The 15,286-nt window shown below is 47.9% G+C and overlaps 6 protein-coding genes across 6 annotated transcripts; 4 read left to right on the top strand and 2 right to left on the bottom strand.

Annotated features, from left to right (window-relative positions):
* Positions 1–30: 30 nt before the first annotated feature.
* On the bottom strand, positions 31–1,182 carry PPH3 (serine/threonine-protein phosphatase; the record flags this gene model as incomplete). The annotated part of the gene is made up of 4 exons (XM_041682339.1): positions 31–99; positions 176–475; positions 540–941; positions 1,003–1,182. 4 exons carry the CDS (start codon positions 1,180–1,182, stop codon positions 31–33), a joined length of 951 nt encoding a protein of 316 aa, XP_041549192.1.
* A 618-nt stretch (positions 1,183–1,800) lies between these two features.
* Positions 1,801–3,066, top strand: PPH21 (serine/threonine-protein phosphatase; the record flags this gene model as incomplete). The annotated part of the gene is made up of 6 exons (XM_041682338.1): positions 1,801–1,950; positions 2,002–2,043; positions 2,107–2,212; positions 2,278–2,811; positions 2,867–2,939; positions 2,994–3,066. 6 exons carry the CDS (start codon positions 1,801–1,803, stop codon positions 3,064–3,066), a joined length of 978 nt encoding a protein of 325 aa, XP_041549191.1.
* A 690-nt stretch (positions 3,067–3,756) lies between these two features.
* AKAW2_81229A (uncharacterized protein) lies at positions 3,757–5,304 on the top strand (the record flags this gene model as incomplete). Its single annotated transcript, XM_041682337.1, has 1 exon — positions 3,757–5,304. One exon carries the CDS (start codon positions 3,757–3,759, stop codon positions 5,302–5,304), a length of 1,548 nt encoding a protein of 515 aa, XP_041549190.1.
* Positions 5,305–7,739: 2,435 nt separating this feature from the next.
* Positions 7,740–8,084, bottom strand: AKAW2_81228S (uncharacterized protein; the record flags this gene model as incomplete). The annotated part of the gene is made up of 1 exon (XM_041682336.1): positions 7,740–8,084. One exon carries the CDS (start codon positions 8,082–8,084, stop codon positions 7,740–7,742), a length of 345 nt encoding a protein of 114 aa, XP_041549189.1.
* A 1,094-nt stretch (positions 8,085–9,178) lies between these two features.
* On the top strand, positions 9,179–10,614 carry AKAW2_81227A (uncharacterized protein; the record flags this gene model as incomplete). The annotated part of the gene is made up of 5 exons (XM_041682335.1): positions 9,179–9,221; positions 9,294–9,326; positions 9,407–9,550; positions 9,619–10,271; positions 10,378–10,614. The coding sequence occupies 5 exons, from the start codon at positions 9,179–9,181 to the stop codon at positions 10,612–10,614; spliced, it is 1,110 nt and encodes a 369-aa protein (XP_041549188.1).
* A 3,234-nt stretch (positions 10,615–13,848) lies between these two features.
* AKAW2_81226A (fungal specific transcription factor domain-containing protein) lies at positions 13,849–15,175 on the top strand (the record flags this gene model as incomplete). Its single annotated transcript, XM_041682334.1, has 5 exons — positions 13,849–14,076; positions 14,144–14,158; positions 14,210–14,413; positions 14,471–14,940; positions 14,995–15,175. 5 exons carry the CDS (start codon positions 13,849–13,851, stop codon positions 15,173–15,175), a joined length of 1,098 nt encoding a protein of 365 aa, XP_041549187.1.
* Between the last annotated feature and the right edge of the window lie 111 nt (positions 15,176–15,286).

Genomic DNA, 15,286 nt, shown 5'->3' with positions numbered 1-15,286 from the left:
GAAATACAAAACTCCATTGAAATATAAGGCTTAACGACCTTTTTCTTTGCCCGATCGCTTTCCAAAAATCTGCTTCCGTTTCTCGGCCGGCTTTAAAATCTAATATAGAAGGCAAACCACCTATAAGCATTCGTTCTACCCAACTCAATAAATGGAGGACATATAAGCGACTCACCTTAAACGAGCACATAAGTTCCTCATCAATATCCAGCATAGCCCCCGAATTATCAAACTCGCCACAATAATTTGGCGCACTGAAAAGAGTTATGAGCTGTCTCTTAGCGAAGAACTCATATCCATCCTGAACACACTCATGTGCGCGGCATATAAGGTCGAGATCATGCCTCTGGATAAACCGATGGACCACATCAGGACCGAAAGTAAACGATACACCACGTTCGTTCGCGCCCCAGCCCAGAATATGCTTGCCCGGGTCGGCCCAGAGGAGGTCGCATAGTAAACCCTCATCGGGGATCTTATTGACGATCAGTACTCATCCTGAACAGAAAACGGGGCCGGGAGCATATGATATGACTCACATCCGTAGGTCGCATAATGCGCCGGATTTGTTCCATAGAACTCAAGTCCGGGCTAAGCCCTCCATGCATACAAAATATCTTGTCTTCTATAATAGCGACAAGAGGGAGACAGTTGAAGCAATCGATGAATGTCTTCCAAAGCCTGACATTATACCTTCGTTTACATTCGTCGTAGAATCCGTAGATGCGATTGATGGATGCGCATTCATGATTCCCTCGCAAAATGAAAAAGTTCTCCGGATACTTGATCTTGTAGGCTAACAGGAGACAGATACATTCTATGGACTGTTTGCCGCGATCCACGTAGTCACCGAGAAACAAGTAGTTGGATTCGGGTGGAAAGCCACCGTATTCGAATAGGCGTAGTAGGTCGTAGTATTGTCCGTGGATGTCGCCGCAGACCTGGTGGCTATTAGTTATCATCTAGTAATTTACAGTGTATATGTGATGCCAAAAGTTTTACCTTGATAGGTGCCTCAAGTTCTAGTAGTATCGGTTGGGTGAGGAAGATCTCCCGCGCCGTGCGGCAGAGATATTCGATTTCGGCCTCGCTTATTTCAACAAGTTTACCTGGTCGTGACCCTCTTACTGCTACTAACCTCTCAATAAGAGCATCCAAGTTCACGGTGTCCTCCTCTGCCATGGTGTTGACTAAGGATCTATAAGCAGCTGCGATACCAAGGGACTCCATGTATCGGCAGCAATTATTGGCGGGAAAGTCTGGGGAAGATGGAGAATCTAACCCCGGAACAACAGGTATAAATACAATCGGGGAATAGAATCTCAGAGAAACTTTTGAGTTTTCCAAGCCAAAATGGTTTCCATACCACCGGCTTGATCCGCTTGTGATTATGTTCTTTGGAAAGATTTGACAATCTCAATTGCTTGTTGACGATATGGGCTAGTCACGTAAATTGCTGCTCGGAGAATCCCAAGGCCTTCTGTAAACACGCTCACATTGGTACCGAATGAAAATAGAAACAGATTAAGATTTGTCTTGGCTTTAAGGTGAACTCCGACATTCCAGTCGGAGTTGAGCTCGACCAATCATGATTGGCAGATCCGCGCAGGAGGTTACTAATGCCGCCACCCTTAATTATTCCACGGACAGGGTTCTATCACAAATATTTTCTGCCTATTCAAATCTCCGAAACAGTTTTGTTGTTCGTGCACTGCATTCACGTATCTCATTTTATAAACTCCCGATACCCTCTTGCATTTACCAATTTTACTTACACGTAGTCTTCCTCGCAGCGAAGCAATGATAGTCGACATTACGAGTAGGCCAGATAATCAGTCGAAGCCAAGGGGATCGGACTATCAACATATCCGGAACTTGGACGCATTGATCGACCAATTGAGTAATTGTATAACCTTGTCGGAGGATGATATAGAGCGATTATGCGATCAGGTACAGTGTCAATAGCTCTTATGATCAATCCGTTGTTGACATCTTCTTCAGGCAAGGGAGGTGGTGCAAGACGAATCAAACGTACAGCCAGTTGTGAGTCACCTGACTAGCTACCAGCCCCATTACACAATATGACAGCCCTAATCATCCTTATAGTCCAGCCCCGTTACAGTCTGTGGCGATATTCACGGCCAGTATCATGACCTGATCGAGCTATTCCGAATAAGTGGACCATGTCCAGACACCAATTACCTCTTCATGGGTGGGATATCAATCCTAAAGCTGCAGCCTGAGTATCATGCCGCTAATATCATCACACTTTGCTAGGTGACTACGTTGACCGCGGCTACCACTCTGTCGAATCGGTATCCCTCCTCGTAGCCCTCAAAGTCCGCTACCCGAAGCGCATAACGATTCTTCGTGGGAATCACGAGTCCCGGCAAATCACCCAAGTATATGGCTTCTACGACGAATGTCTGCGGAAGTACGGCAACGCCAGGGTATGGACATTGTTTACAGACCTATTCGACTACCTCCCTCTTACCGCTCTTATCGACAACCGCATCTTCTGTCTCCACGGAGGGCTAAGTCCCTCCATTGATACTCTGGATCATGTTCGAAAGGTAGACCGAGTACATGAACCTCCTCATGAAGGCCCGATGTGTGATCTCCTCTGGAGCGACCCGGATGACAGATACGGTTGGGGCATTTCGCCTCGTGGCGCCGGGTACACCTTTGGAAAGGATATCTCTGACGCGTTCAATCATAATAACGGTCTCAGTCTTATCGCGCGAGCACATCAGATGGTAATGGATGGGTATCTTTGGTCACACGATAGAAACGTAGTTACGGTTTTCTCTGGTATGGTCCAATTCATATTAAGTTAGCTTGGGGTTTGCTAATGGGTTGATTCTAGCTCCGAATTACTGCTACCGTTGTGGCAATCTAGCGGCCATATTGGAAGTGGATGAAAAACTCAACTATCAATTGTAAGATTGAGGGTTCTAGTCCTAGTTCAGTCCTTTACTAATGCTCAGAAATAGTATACAGTTTGACCCTTCGCCACGGACTGGAGAGCCTACAATGCATAGGAGGACGCCGGATTACTTTCTATAGTAGAAATTCTGCCCGTACCGCGGTGCATATCAAGATTGAACGGTCCAATTCACTAAAATGGCCAGTGACCGCAAATGTATTAGACATAAGGAAATATGTGCAGGTTTTGACAATGGCAAATGTTTGATAGGGAAGACCTTCCATTCTTTGTTTTTGGCCGGTCGTCCACTCCGGCAGAATGTATGTTTTTTTGAGGGGTCACCAACCCAACGAACTCTCATGTTGAAGTGTGGTCTCGCTATGTGTAGAGGAAGACCAAATAAATCAACTGGAAAAATCATTTAAATAAGAGGCCGATACAGTTTTCTAGCTTTCAATTAGATGTTTCCAAGGTCCAGGTAGAGGTATAAATGAGCTTTATGCAGCTTGTAAAATTGTGCAGGATATACTGCTAGTCATAATGAATAGGCAACAGTGCGCGTGATTAGCTAAGGAGGCTGCCTAAAATCCATCTCTTGGCACTCAAATCAGGTCCACGGGTTTTCGTGTGGGTCAGGCTGAGGGTCCAAATTCTATTGAGCAAACCCCTACTTAGGCTGATTATATTTAGTGGCCGGCCCGGATGGGAACTATGTTAGTCCGCGCATCAACTAATATGTTGCTGCAGAGGAAGCCCCGCTAACAACGGTCATCTCTTTTCATCTCCCTCTATCTGCCTGAACTGCTAGAAAATTGTACTCGTTTCACAGAATGTCCAAGCCATTCCAATATAATGGGCTTTTCTGTTTGCCCACGGAGCTTCTTGAAATCATGCTGTCATATTTAGATGTCAACTCGATAAAGGCTCTACGTCTCACATGTAACAAGCTTGCCAAAAGATGCATCGGTCCCCGATTTTTAGCATCCATTCAACACCCTCTGCTCGATGTTTCGTTGGAGAATCTTCGGTCTCTTCTTGCCTTGGCTCGCAATCCCGATATCAGGAAGAAAGTTAATTCTATTACCCTCTTGGCTACGATCTTGGATATTCCCGAATTGGAGCAGAACGTCAAGGATGGATACTATATAGTAATAAAGGTCGATGGGCCCAGGCGGAAAAGGGTTGAAGTTGACTATTCTCCCGAGGAACTTTCAACCGCGAAAGACGATCTGATATGGTTAGTAGAACAGAAAGAAGCAAGAAAAAACGAATCGCCAAGCGAGCTGGTCAAACTTCTTGAACATGTGCTCAAAACGTTTGGTGAACTGGATGCTATCCACTTGGATGGTGCGGTTGTTCGAGGTCGCAAGGAGAGAAGATGTATGAGGTCTGGAGAGTGGGTTCCACTGTGGACGCGAGCTGCGCAAGTTTTCTCATGGGTTACGAGGGCGCTGGCGCAGAGCCAGGCATCGGTGAAGAGATTCGACATTTATCAGAGTAATCGCAAATACGGAATCGAAGCCGCTAATATCGGTAACCACAACGTAACGCATGACCTAGCGGGGTTGGAAGTGCCTATTAAAGGGTTGCAATCGCTCGAGATGAGCTTATCTGGGGACGTACAGGATGCTTTGGACAATGGCGAAAGACAGGAAGATATGCAGGAGGCGGAGGAAAGGATGGCTCGAAAAACCAAGGAGCAGGACTCATATGGGACACCGAGGCTTCCGTCATTCTTCCTCAAGTCTACACCCTCTCTCCGAAAGCTGGAACTTTCATTCCGTCGAACTGCCACACTAGTTTCGAAGTCGTTTAGGCAGAAATATGAATGGATTATTCACAGTATCGCCCACGAAGCCCAGTTCCCAATGCTGGAAGAGTGCACCCTTGCCGGGTTTTCAGCGAGGAGCGACTCAGTCTTGCTCCTTTTTCAGAAAAGCCCCAGTATCAGATCCTTGACGATTCACGAATGCCACTTGAGTTCTGGGTCATGGACGCCAATCTTCGCTCATCTGGAAGCGTCGATGCCGGAACTTCAGACCCTAGACCTGTCGAACTTGTGGGGCAAACACATGCAAACCGTGATGCATACACAAGCCCATGTGGGAGATGGTAATGATAATAGCAGGCAAGGGGAAGCGGATCACTGGCAGGAAGGCGATGGTTTAGTTATTTGGCATACTCACTCCAGACCCCAATGGACAAGATACACGTCAACCACAGGGAGCGGTGTACACACCATATGCTTCAATCACGAGGAGATAAAAAGGGGGCTTGTTTCCCGGCCCCTAAACCCTGGACCAGGTCGGGTCAAAAGCTCCGCTGAGCTTTGGCGGTGGCGGAATAAGCGGCTCAGGCTATATGGCCCTCCTTCATAAGCCAAAAGATTATCACTCTTGAAGCGACACCCACGTTGGGACTTTATAATCTTGCATGTTATTGTTTTGTAAACCAAGGAATTACCGCACTCTTAACGGGCAATGTCATAGAGTTGAACAGTGAAATTTACTGATGGCAATAATGACAGAGGCACAAAATAAAGACGACGCATAGTCCGCTGTAGCAAGTGTGACTGACTGTTCTAACACGGGGAAAATGTAGACATCCGTAGCAGTCAACAGTGCTGCTTTGAAGCAGGAAAAGAACCAAGGGTAGGCATTGAAAGCTGTCTCGGAAAATACTGTCGGACTTCATGTGCGGGCCCATCAAGATACAAACCGAGAGTAAAAGGGTGCCGGCACCTTTCAAAGCCACACGGTAAATAATACGAACCAGCTGGGACCGGTGATGTGGATGGAAAGACTAGAGAATCTGAGACCCTGGGCCTTGATTTACTGCATCTCATTGACACTTTAAGTATCGACCATCGGACCAAATTGACGTGCTGAATGGTTCACAGACTATCACGTGCATGACTCATAAAGGCATACAGACCCCAAGAATAATTTTAAGTTGGAGCAGCATTTCTAGAAGAGAACCAAGGTCAAGCTAGATTAAATTTGTTGTGTCTCTCAGAGCAGACGAGGAGAGAAGAGGTACAAGTCGTATTGTCATGTCTTCCCAAGTGAGAGCATTTTCAATGGGACATTTCTAGTCCGTGAAACACGCCCCACTTCATAAATGTTGATATGTAATATAATGACGCATCGACGTCTGCTCGGAAAACATGTTCTAGGGTGACAAACTTGCTGAGTACAGTATAATGAAGGCTTTTGCTGAGCGGAGGATCTCTATGTTGTGGAGTATCTGTATCTGGTTTAGTCTGAAGTTGATAATAGTATGCTACACAGTAATCTCCGGACCCATCCGAGTCATAGATGAATCAACAAATCATGGCTCAGCCTGCGGTAGCCATGATCAACCCACAGAGTCTTATTATGCTCAATTCATTAGATAACAGGTATTGCTTCATTGCGAGTGGGCCAAATATATTTTGCGATTCAGTACCTAGGGTACCAGTCCATAGTGTTGGCTTAGTTAATAAACAAGTCCCCAGAGTCTCGTATCTTTTCGCTGGTTCACACTATATGGTTCCATCGGAGTAGACACATAGGTTTTCAGGGTCAGGAAATTTTCCGATTTTACCTAACCACCACAGGATCCTTCAGCGGGGCAGAGGTGGGGATACTAGAAAGACGCGATTTTGCCGGCAGTATTTCCCCCTCCATCGCTTGGGGTTATTTGGTAATTCAGCATTGTCATACAATCAGTTGTAAAGTCAGAATTGTACTTTTTATCGACGCAACATCATGAAAGGGAAAAGAATTTGAATAATTAGGAAGAAGTTTGTAGAAGGATGACCCTGTATGCGCAAGTGGTTTTGGTGAAGTTCCTGGCTTCCGTGGTTAGCCCCATGATAAAATCACCACAAATCTTTTTGGTCAGTTGGCACTGCATGATACGTTTAATCCTATTTTCGGCCACGAAGATAAACAAGGGGCATGCCTTCTTGTGCATGTACCTACAAGTCCGTACTCGCAATACTATTGTAGAATGATCACTGGCGTTGATGTACAATGAATATCTACCTAAGAAACAATTTTGGTACGACTTCTGGTTCGGCTGCTAACACTACCTTTCTCTCGGACGCCCTGCTCTCTGGTGTTTTGAGGGTTTGCAGGATGTTCTGGTGGGACATGAGATACAGCCACCAAAGAAGTTGGCGACCGGTTGTGGATAATACTTCGACCTTGATCTGCCTCCTCTTCTGTTTCGGCAAGGGATTTTATAATGTTACCGGCATTGAGGCTCTCGGACACAGCAAACGTAGAAGACGGACGTTCTGTTCGCGCGCATGTGAGAAGGTCGATTATACCCTGATATACGGGCCTCATGCCAGAGCTTTCATGCGAAGCTCCCATCTTCCACTCAGCAACTTCCACAGGGCTTCGATTTGGAAATTTCTTGGTGGATAAGCGAGCTGTTGGATCTGCACCAAGATCCAGCAGTAATTTAATTACCTCTTCGTCCGCGAAACGCGCTGCAATATGCAAAGGTGTGCCCCAATCGCTAGAGGTTGCCGTGAGGGGGTCAAAACCCCTAGAAAAGAGGAAGCGAGCTTTCAAGGCTGTATCGTATGACGAAGAAAGAGCATAGAAAAGAAGGCTTGAATCTACTTTCGCACCATACTCCACAAGTAGATCGAATGTGGCACCGCCATCGTCGCAGACTTTGTTAAGGGCGCTGGCGAGGGGGCTTATCTTTCTCGGACCAGAGCGGTTAGGGTCGACACCTCACTCAAGCAATACGCGAGCACAATCAGCATAGAAAAAGCTATGTTACCAGTTAATTAGTTGCATCAACGACGCTCAGGTTAGGTGATATGCACGTACCGTAGCAGAGGTTCGCCTTCAGGCGTCTTACATTTTTGAGGCTTCAAGCCACGGTCTAAATAGAGTCTAATAACGCGGGGGTCCTGTTGGCCATTATCCCCGATCAGATATGCTATTGCAAGAGGCGACATAGGCACACCAGCATCAAACAGCGCGGCTATGACATCGAGATGTCCTTCACTATTAGCTTGCCTGAGTCCGAGGTCAAGGTCCTTTGCAGAAAGTCGCCCGCTGGCGAGAGCCGACTGAACAGCCTGCAAATCACCATTATAACAAGCATTCTTAAACTTGTTGTTCAATCTGCTATCTCCGCTGCTGGATGACATGGTGCGAGATGGCATGGGAATGATACAGAACATTTGTGGGATTTAACTGTTTGCTACGGTACCTGCAGCCGGGTTTATGGGTTTGTATGTTTACGGCAGGCGGTGGCAAAAGCGGGAAAATGCTCACGACCAGGTAATACAACTAGTGATGAGCTAGGCTAGTTGTTGTACTCGGTGAATTGTTCATAAATATGTATGTTCTTGTATCTCACGAAGAAAGTCAAATTTAACGTACGAGATATTGCAGTGGGGGCTGATGCTAGGCATGGTCCCAGCATTTGTATGTATCCTCGGCCGAACCTAGGATGAACTCCCTGTGCGGAAGAGTTTATGCGTGATTAGCCAATATGAATTCAAAACATTCCACGAAAGCCCATCAGCAAGCTTGAGCACTGACCCAGTGTGTTCATATAAGAATACAAAGAACTGGGTCAGGAGAGTCTTCCATGATGGTGGGTCGAGCATTAGAGGCTGGGACAGAAGCCGCTCTACGCGCTTATTAGAGCATCGTGGCTGGGAAAGGGTGGAATCTGGGGAAGATATATATACTTCCCAGGTATTGATATTCAGAATTCTGGGGGATTAGAAATGGCCTAACAAAGCTTGGACTAACCACAGCAATTACTGATGTAGTACTTGTTATATATTCTAACGCATCTCATGTATACTGTGAGATCCGCCTAGCTATCAGCCATGGCTCTGGCTTATCCAAAAATGCATGATATCTGTAGCAAGCCCCTCATTGAAAATTCAGCCTCGGGGGATGCAATGCTGTAATATTTTACCCTGTTTACTCACGAAAGGTGAACACCCCGCGTACCTTCTCAAAATTGACACTGATCCACATGAGGAAGGTTTGAGCTACGGCATGACCGAGCCTAGATCCGTCGATCCTCGGACCGCTATCCGGAAGTCACTCTGAAATAGAGTGGCAAAATAGTGCCATGCATGACAATTCCGGCCCCATCCTCGCTTTCCGGTATTACGGAAACATGGCGCCCTGCCTGAAATATAACATCGGTGCATACACTTCAAAGAATGCACTCCAAAATAAACCCCGATCTGTCCTATAGATCGTCACTATCAGGGCCAAAATGAATTCAGATATATTTCCTGAACCACCGTCCGATACCATCGGTTAGTCTCATACCCCTGTCCACCTTATTAAGGACTCCGTACTCCGATACGGTGCGCTAACCGGTCCGACAGATTGGTCTTCCCTTGGAAGCCAAAGCGTTGAATGTATGTTGTCTCTCTCGCTGACGGTCATGCAAGTTTTGAACTTATAACACCGGAGCTAAGATCTACTACAACTGATATAGTTCCTACTTCTCATGTGGAATGCACCTACTCCCCCACAAGAAGCTTCTGGAGCGCACCCACAGTGATCAACAACCCAAATCTTCAAATCAACGGCTTCGCCGTGGGACTAAACTACGGAGGACCATATTATGAGTCCCTTACCGGTAATATATTATATCCTTCACTTCTCACCAAAGTAACTCAGCATACTGATTTTGACATTTGCTTAAAGCCCGACGCACGCGAGATGATCGCATTCTTCTTTTCCGGCCCCACGATCATGCCCGTCATTTGGCAGATGCTGCAACAGCGGTAGGCATGACGGCTGTCCCCGAGCACATCTTCCTAGAGTGTGTTAGGAAGGCAGTAGCAGTCAATACGTCCTATGTACCTCCGCCTCAGACAGATGCGGTGCTCTACATTCGTCCGCTTTTGTTTGGCCCTAGTGTTCCTCGCATTCGCGATTCTCCGGCGCAGTATATCTTCTGTGTGTTTGTGCAGCCGGGTGCGGTGTATCCGCGGACAGCGGCGCAGAACGCAATTGTTCTGAGCGATAGTGGTGCTGATGATGTTCCTACTGCAGCGGAGACCCAGAAATGCTCTCGAACTGAAACTTGGGATGAGGGGTGGAAAAGGGGTTTGGGGGGTACAGGGCAGCTAGATGGCCGACAGGCAGAGCGGGACGATTATACTATGAAGCTCCATCTGGAAAACACCCGACATGGGTCATTCATCAAGGGGTTCACAGCGTCCGCATTTATTGGGGTGCAGGAGGAGCACGGTAGGTATACGTTGATGGTGCCGAGACATCCCAGCCGGAGCATCATTAGTGATTCGTGCGTTGCGATTGCTAGACAGCTTGGGTGGAAGGTGAAAGTTGGGCCGGTATGTATTCTACTGAACACATGGGTACCCTCGCACTATTGGTTGTATCCATTGTGCTGCCAGTGGACTAACTACGAGGAATGGCCCTGATTTGATATCGTTGCAGATTTCGGTCGATGACATCGATACCCTGTCCGAAGTCATTGCCACCAGTACTTGGCACTGGCTGCTCCCAATTCGACTGATATTCTGCCCATCCGCCCGACAGACAGTAGTCTACCACGCTGGGTCTCATAAGGCGGGCTCTGCGTGTCGAGTGCTGCGCAATGCGATTGGAAAAATTATGGGTGGGGAAGTCTCGGACATATGGCAATGGTGTGTGTTAGTGACGCAGGAGGATTGAATTCCTGGTTGAACGGCGGCATGAGTGGAATACGGGTAGATCTAAGCGCATTAGCACACTACTAGCCGTTTAGAGTCGAGCTGAAAATCCATTCACCTCTTCCTCCCGTTGCTGAAAAAAGCCATGGGGGCCATTGATTCCCGTGATCTAGCTAGCTTTTCCTCAACTGGTGCCTGCCGTCTCCGTTTAAGAGGGCTCATGTAGGTGTTTTCTTCCTAGACCCCATGAGAAAATCAATTTATCCTCACTTCGTTGCATTCCGTCGATGGCATGGTATCTGGGTCCAATCGTTGGGTGATCAATAGTAAGATGCGTCACGGTGATGATCATGCAGCTGGCCTGTCCTACAGCAGTTTGTAACCGTCCTGCAGTTGCCTCCCACTGGTATTGGATAGCTCCCCTATTTATTAATGGTACTCGTATAGGTGGTTACTCTCACGTGTATGGCTACCGGTCGGGTTCGTGAAGTTTGGGTCATATCAGCATTCGATCGATGCGGACATTCTTTGGGATACCCTCGAGCTAGCCACCGCTGGCGAACGTCATGCACAATCAATTTCCCCAATTGTTTCTCCTCTGAGGTGGACTGGCCAGAAGGGTTACACTGAGTCCCAGAAAGTGCTGTTTGTATCAGAGAGGAGGAAAATGAGCACGAAACACTGAGATGGTATTTCGGCTAATTGTCATCCGATAGCCGACCGAAAGCACCGCAGATCAAAAGGAGGAACGAGCGAGGAGCTGTGCTGGACCGGGCGTTAGAACAGACCAACCCCTGCGAAAATATTTTCTTTGGCGTTGTCCTAGACCAGGGTATATGGGGCTGGAGTTGCTCAGTGGGCCGCGGCTGAGACTCACGGCCAGGCCCGACCCTAAGAAGTGGCTGGCTATTGTCTTCCCAGTCCGATCTAGGTGGCGTTTAATAGTACGTAGTAGATGACCGGTTGAAATTGGAGACGGGGATTAAAATAATAATTCCTTGATTTTACTTACCCTTTAAAGGAGGTGCGTGCGTGGCGTGAATAGCGTCCATGCAGTGGGGTGTGCCCGGTCATCCAACCTGCATTGTAAATGTAACGTTGGTCCGGGGTGATTCACCTAGTGCTTCGGTTGGCGCAGCACTTGAATTGATAGTCGATTAGAAATTCTTGGCTCATTCCGGTGTACATATCCGGGTAATTGGCTTGGGGAGTTTCCAGGGAGCCTGCGCATCGCACGTTTGTGGGTTTCTGTGGCCTTTCAAAGCCGGACGACAGATGGTTTATGTCTGTGGACCAACACGGCTTGAACCAAAGGACACCTCGACCGACGACTACTAGACACATGTTAGGGATGGCAAGCCGCTCTCACTGGCGATCGACGTCATACAGCAGGTTATTATCAATCAAACATTCCAAGTACCTGCAAGTCTGGCCAAGCCCGCCAATAGCGCCGAATGAGCACAGTTGCCCGTCGGTACATGCAATCCACGCCTGTCTCTCCGTCAGCCGTTCGATTGGTGGAGGGCGAGCAGGTTGCCTCTAATGCTAACCTCATTGGATGGTAAATATCTCGACCATCTGTAATCACAGGAACATCTCTCTCGTGTGCGATGATCGGAGATAGGCGATGCACTCCTGCAGTGACTGTACCCACCGTACCCAACACGAAGAGGCAGGCTGCCCTGGCAAGAACTAGACCCCGCCTTCCTCCTTTTGTGTCTGTCCCGACCAATCCCAGAAAGATTACTTGGGGGATTTGGAAAACTTTGGTGATGGCACAATGATCGGAGCGCAGAGGCATATGACACTCATGCTGGACTTGGTGGGGCAGACTCGGCTGAGAACTATCCCAGATTAGTTGTGAGCAATCAAATCCTGAGAGGGGAGGTGTGAATACTCGTAAGGTGCATACACTGTTCCATGTTCTCGTGCCAAAGGTAGTACGCAACTCCCCCAAGGTGGCAGTGCCTGCCTTTTATAGGCCAGCTGTTCATCTTTCGATTGCGTCTTTGACGAGACTCTTTGCGTGATCTTGCAGTCTACAGATATCTGCTGTGCCGTAATTGAAGGCACGAGGCATGATGAATGGAATTCGCAAGGGTATTACACGACGAAGAGGCGCCTGCGAGCCGTGCAAGGCGCGAAAGACTAGATGTCAGTTCCCGGCGATGTCCCTCCCCTTGCTATCTTGCTTATCTGATATGGTGGTTCATGCCACTTTGCAATATGGCGTGATTCCACTTCTTCTTTGTTCTCCAGCTGACCAAAACTCAACACCGTAGGTGATGGAGGTAATCCTTGCATGCACTGTCGGGTAAGTTCTCACCTTGTCCTCTCAGTCATTTCGTACGCATGTCTTTATTCTGACAGCATAGCTCCCAGAGGAAGGATAGCCCTTGCATCTATTCACAAGGTCCGGCATCAGCCAGGTCCATCTCCACCCCTTCGCGGCTCAGTCCTGCATTGAGTCTATTCGAGCGTGACCCAGATCTGCCATTACAGCACTCAATTAGCCCTCAGGGCTGGATGGAGACAATTGCTCCGGAATCTTTAGACTTGTGCTGTTGGGAACTTCCCGATGTATCATGCAACCCTTGCCCGGACTGGTCGGCTGATGGCTCGGTCCTAGGAGGTCCATCCGAATCCGAGACAAGCACTGCTACTCTTGCTCCGCCTTATGGTGATCCATCAGCGACCAGTTTAAATCATGAACGAGGAAGTAACAAAACTTTTTCTATCCATATGGTAAGGTGTAATTAGATCGTGGGACTATCGTTGCAGCCAAAGCTGATTTCTGACAGCTGCAAAAGGAGTTCCAAAGTACGGTGATCCCCGCAACTTTCGATTCCAACTGGCATACTCATAAAGTATATTAGCTCGCCAAGTAACTCCAGGCTTCGACATTCAGGCATTGTTTTCCTCCCCACCTCTCCTCAACGGTGATCATCCGTGCCGCGAAAAGGTGAAACGAGCCGCAGAGCTTCTTAAATGCCAAATTGTGGGCGATGAGAAGGCATCTTATCTATTGCCTGAGGATCAAAAACCGTCGCTGGGACCGATGCTTGACAGTGAGCCTCGAATCAGTAGCTACATACAAGGTAAGGACCATCTAGCTTCCAACGATTCTGCATTTATGTGGGAGTACTACCAGCGTACTGATGACTTACAGCATGTTTTGAAACACCCTGGTAGGTTACCTACGACTTACGGGGAGTCCCCTGGATTTAGCTGAATAGCCCGTAGTGCTGGTGTCAATATGTTCCTGACTATGGCAAGTGCTCAGGAGTGTGTGGATGCTGTGCTGATGTCCGACTGCTCCGATCGAGCCACGGTGGTGGTGGCCTATGCCGTCCTGGCGTTGGGCTGCTATCTTGTTAGCATACATTCGGATATCAAAAGCGCCGTGGGAGGCATGTCACGGGCCACTGGATATTTTCGACGAGCGTTGTCAGAATCGAACTATCTGACAATGAATAACGCGACTGTTCGGGCATTTCAGGCAAGTGTTCTGCCCCGATTTCTAGGTCGATACAGCTAACCTTTCCATCCAGGGGATTCTGATCATGGTGAGTCGGCTCAATTGTGAAGCCAAACAAAACAGAATTGACCTGTAGCAGATCATCTTCGCAGACAAATGTGGTCATCACACCAAATCCCGTCTTATCACCCTCGGTGTCCAGTTCGTGCAGGATTTGGCACTTCATAGCTCTCGGCGCCTGCGACAGCTTTGCACCGAGTCCGACGAACGATTGCTTAAGAATGCCTTCTGGCATCTCTATGCCATTGAAAAAGCCGACGCGGTGGACAGAGGCCGATCTTCGGTGAGAGGCCTTCCTTACCAAAGAAGAGAAAGGATAATCTAATATTCAATTCCCTAGATGATGTGTGACAAGCTCACCGACTATTCGCCCAGTGATGGATTCCAGAACCCTGATGAAGCACGCTTGACGCTTCAATGTTTATACGGACATATCTGTGATCGTGTGATAGATTCGCTCTATAGCCAAGCAGCCCTCCGAGTACCACGACATGACATGTGCCGTCAGATAGAAGATGCATATTGCCTGGTTCAATCATGGCTTGGTATTCTACAGACATATAACAATTCGCTCAATTATTCTTCAGGGCGCCCCTCTTTCCTCCAGGAGCACATGGAGTCAGAGACGCATTTGAGCTCTTATTTTATTACATTCTTGATTCACGGTAAATGGCTCCAACTCGCGCAGCAGGGACTGGCTCCTGAGGAGAGAGAGGCGTATGAGCGAAGTGAAGCACGATGTCTCGCTGCTGCGCGATCTGTGTTGGAACAATGTAGCCAGCACACCCATGTCCAGATGCTGTCTAGTATGTAAGTCCACCCCAATAATCTCGTTGAGAAGCTGGTCGAGTAACTTCGAGTTAGGAGATTTCGTTCGCTTCCAAAAATCGCGGCATGCATTCTCGTTATTATAGGGCAATCGTGCGACCGATTGGAGGAAGAGCGGATGTACCTGCACATGGCGTCTGGATTTTATAGTAGACTTGCCATCTTCATGCCCGTTCAGTTAGGTTTGTTGATGGAGTTGATGGATGTATCGGCGTAGCGATTAATGCGAGACGGGCGGCTATCATATACAACGCGAATGAAGTGAACATCAAAGTAAATTACATACTCGTAGTCCACAAGCAACTGAGGTTTCGCCGTTGTAGTAAAA

This window comes from Aspergillus luchuensis, chromosome 8 (assembly GCF_016861625.1).
Source record: "Aspergillus luchuensis IFO 4308 DNA, chromosome 8, nearly complete sequence".
Classification (NCBI taxonomy): Eukaryota; Fungi; Ascomycota; class Eurotiomycetes; order Eurotiales; family Aspergillaceae; genus Aspergillus; species Aspergillus luchuensis.
The sequence above is the reverse complement of the archived record's forward strand: the minus strand, read 5'-3'. Positions and strand labels throughout refer to the sequence as shown.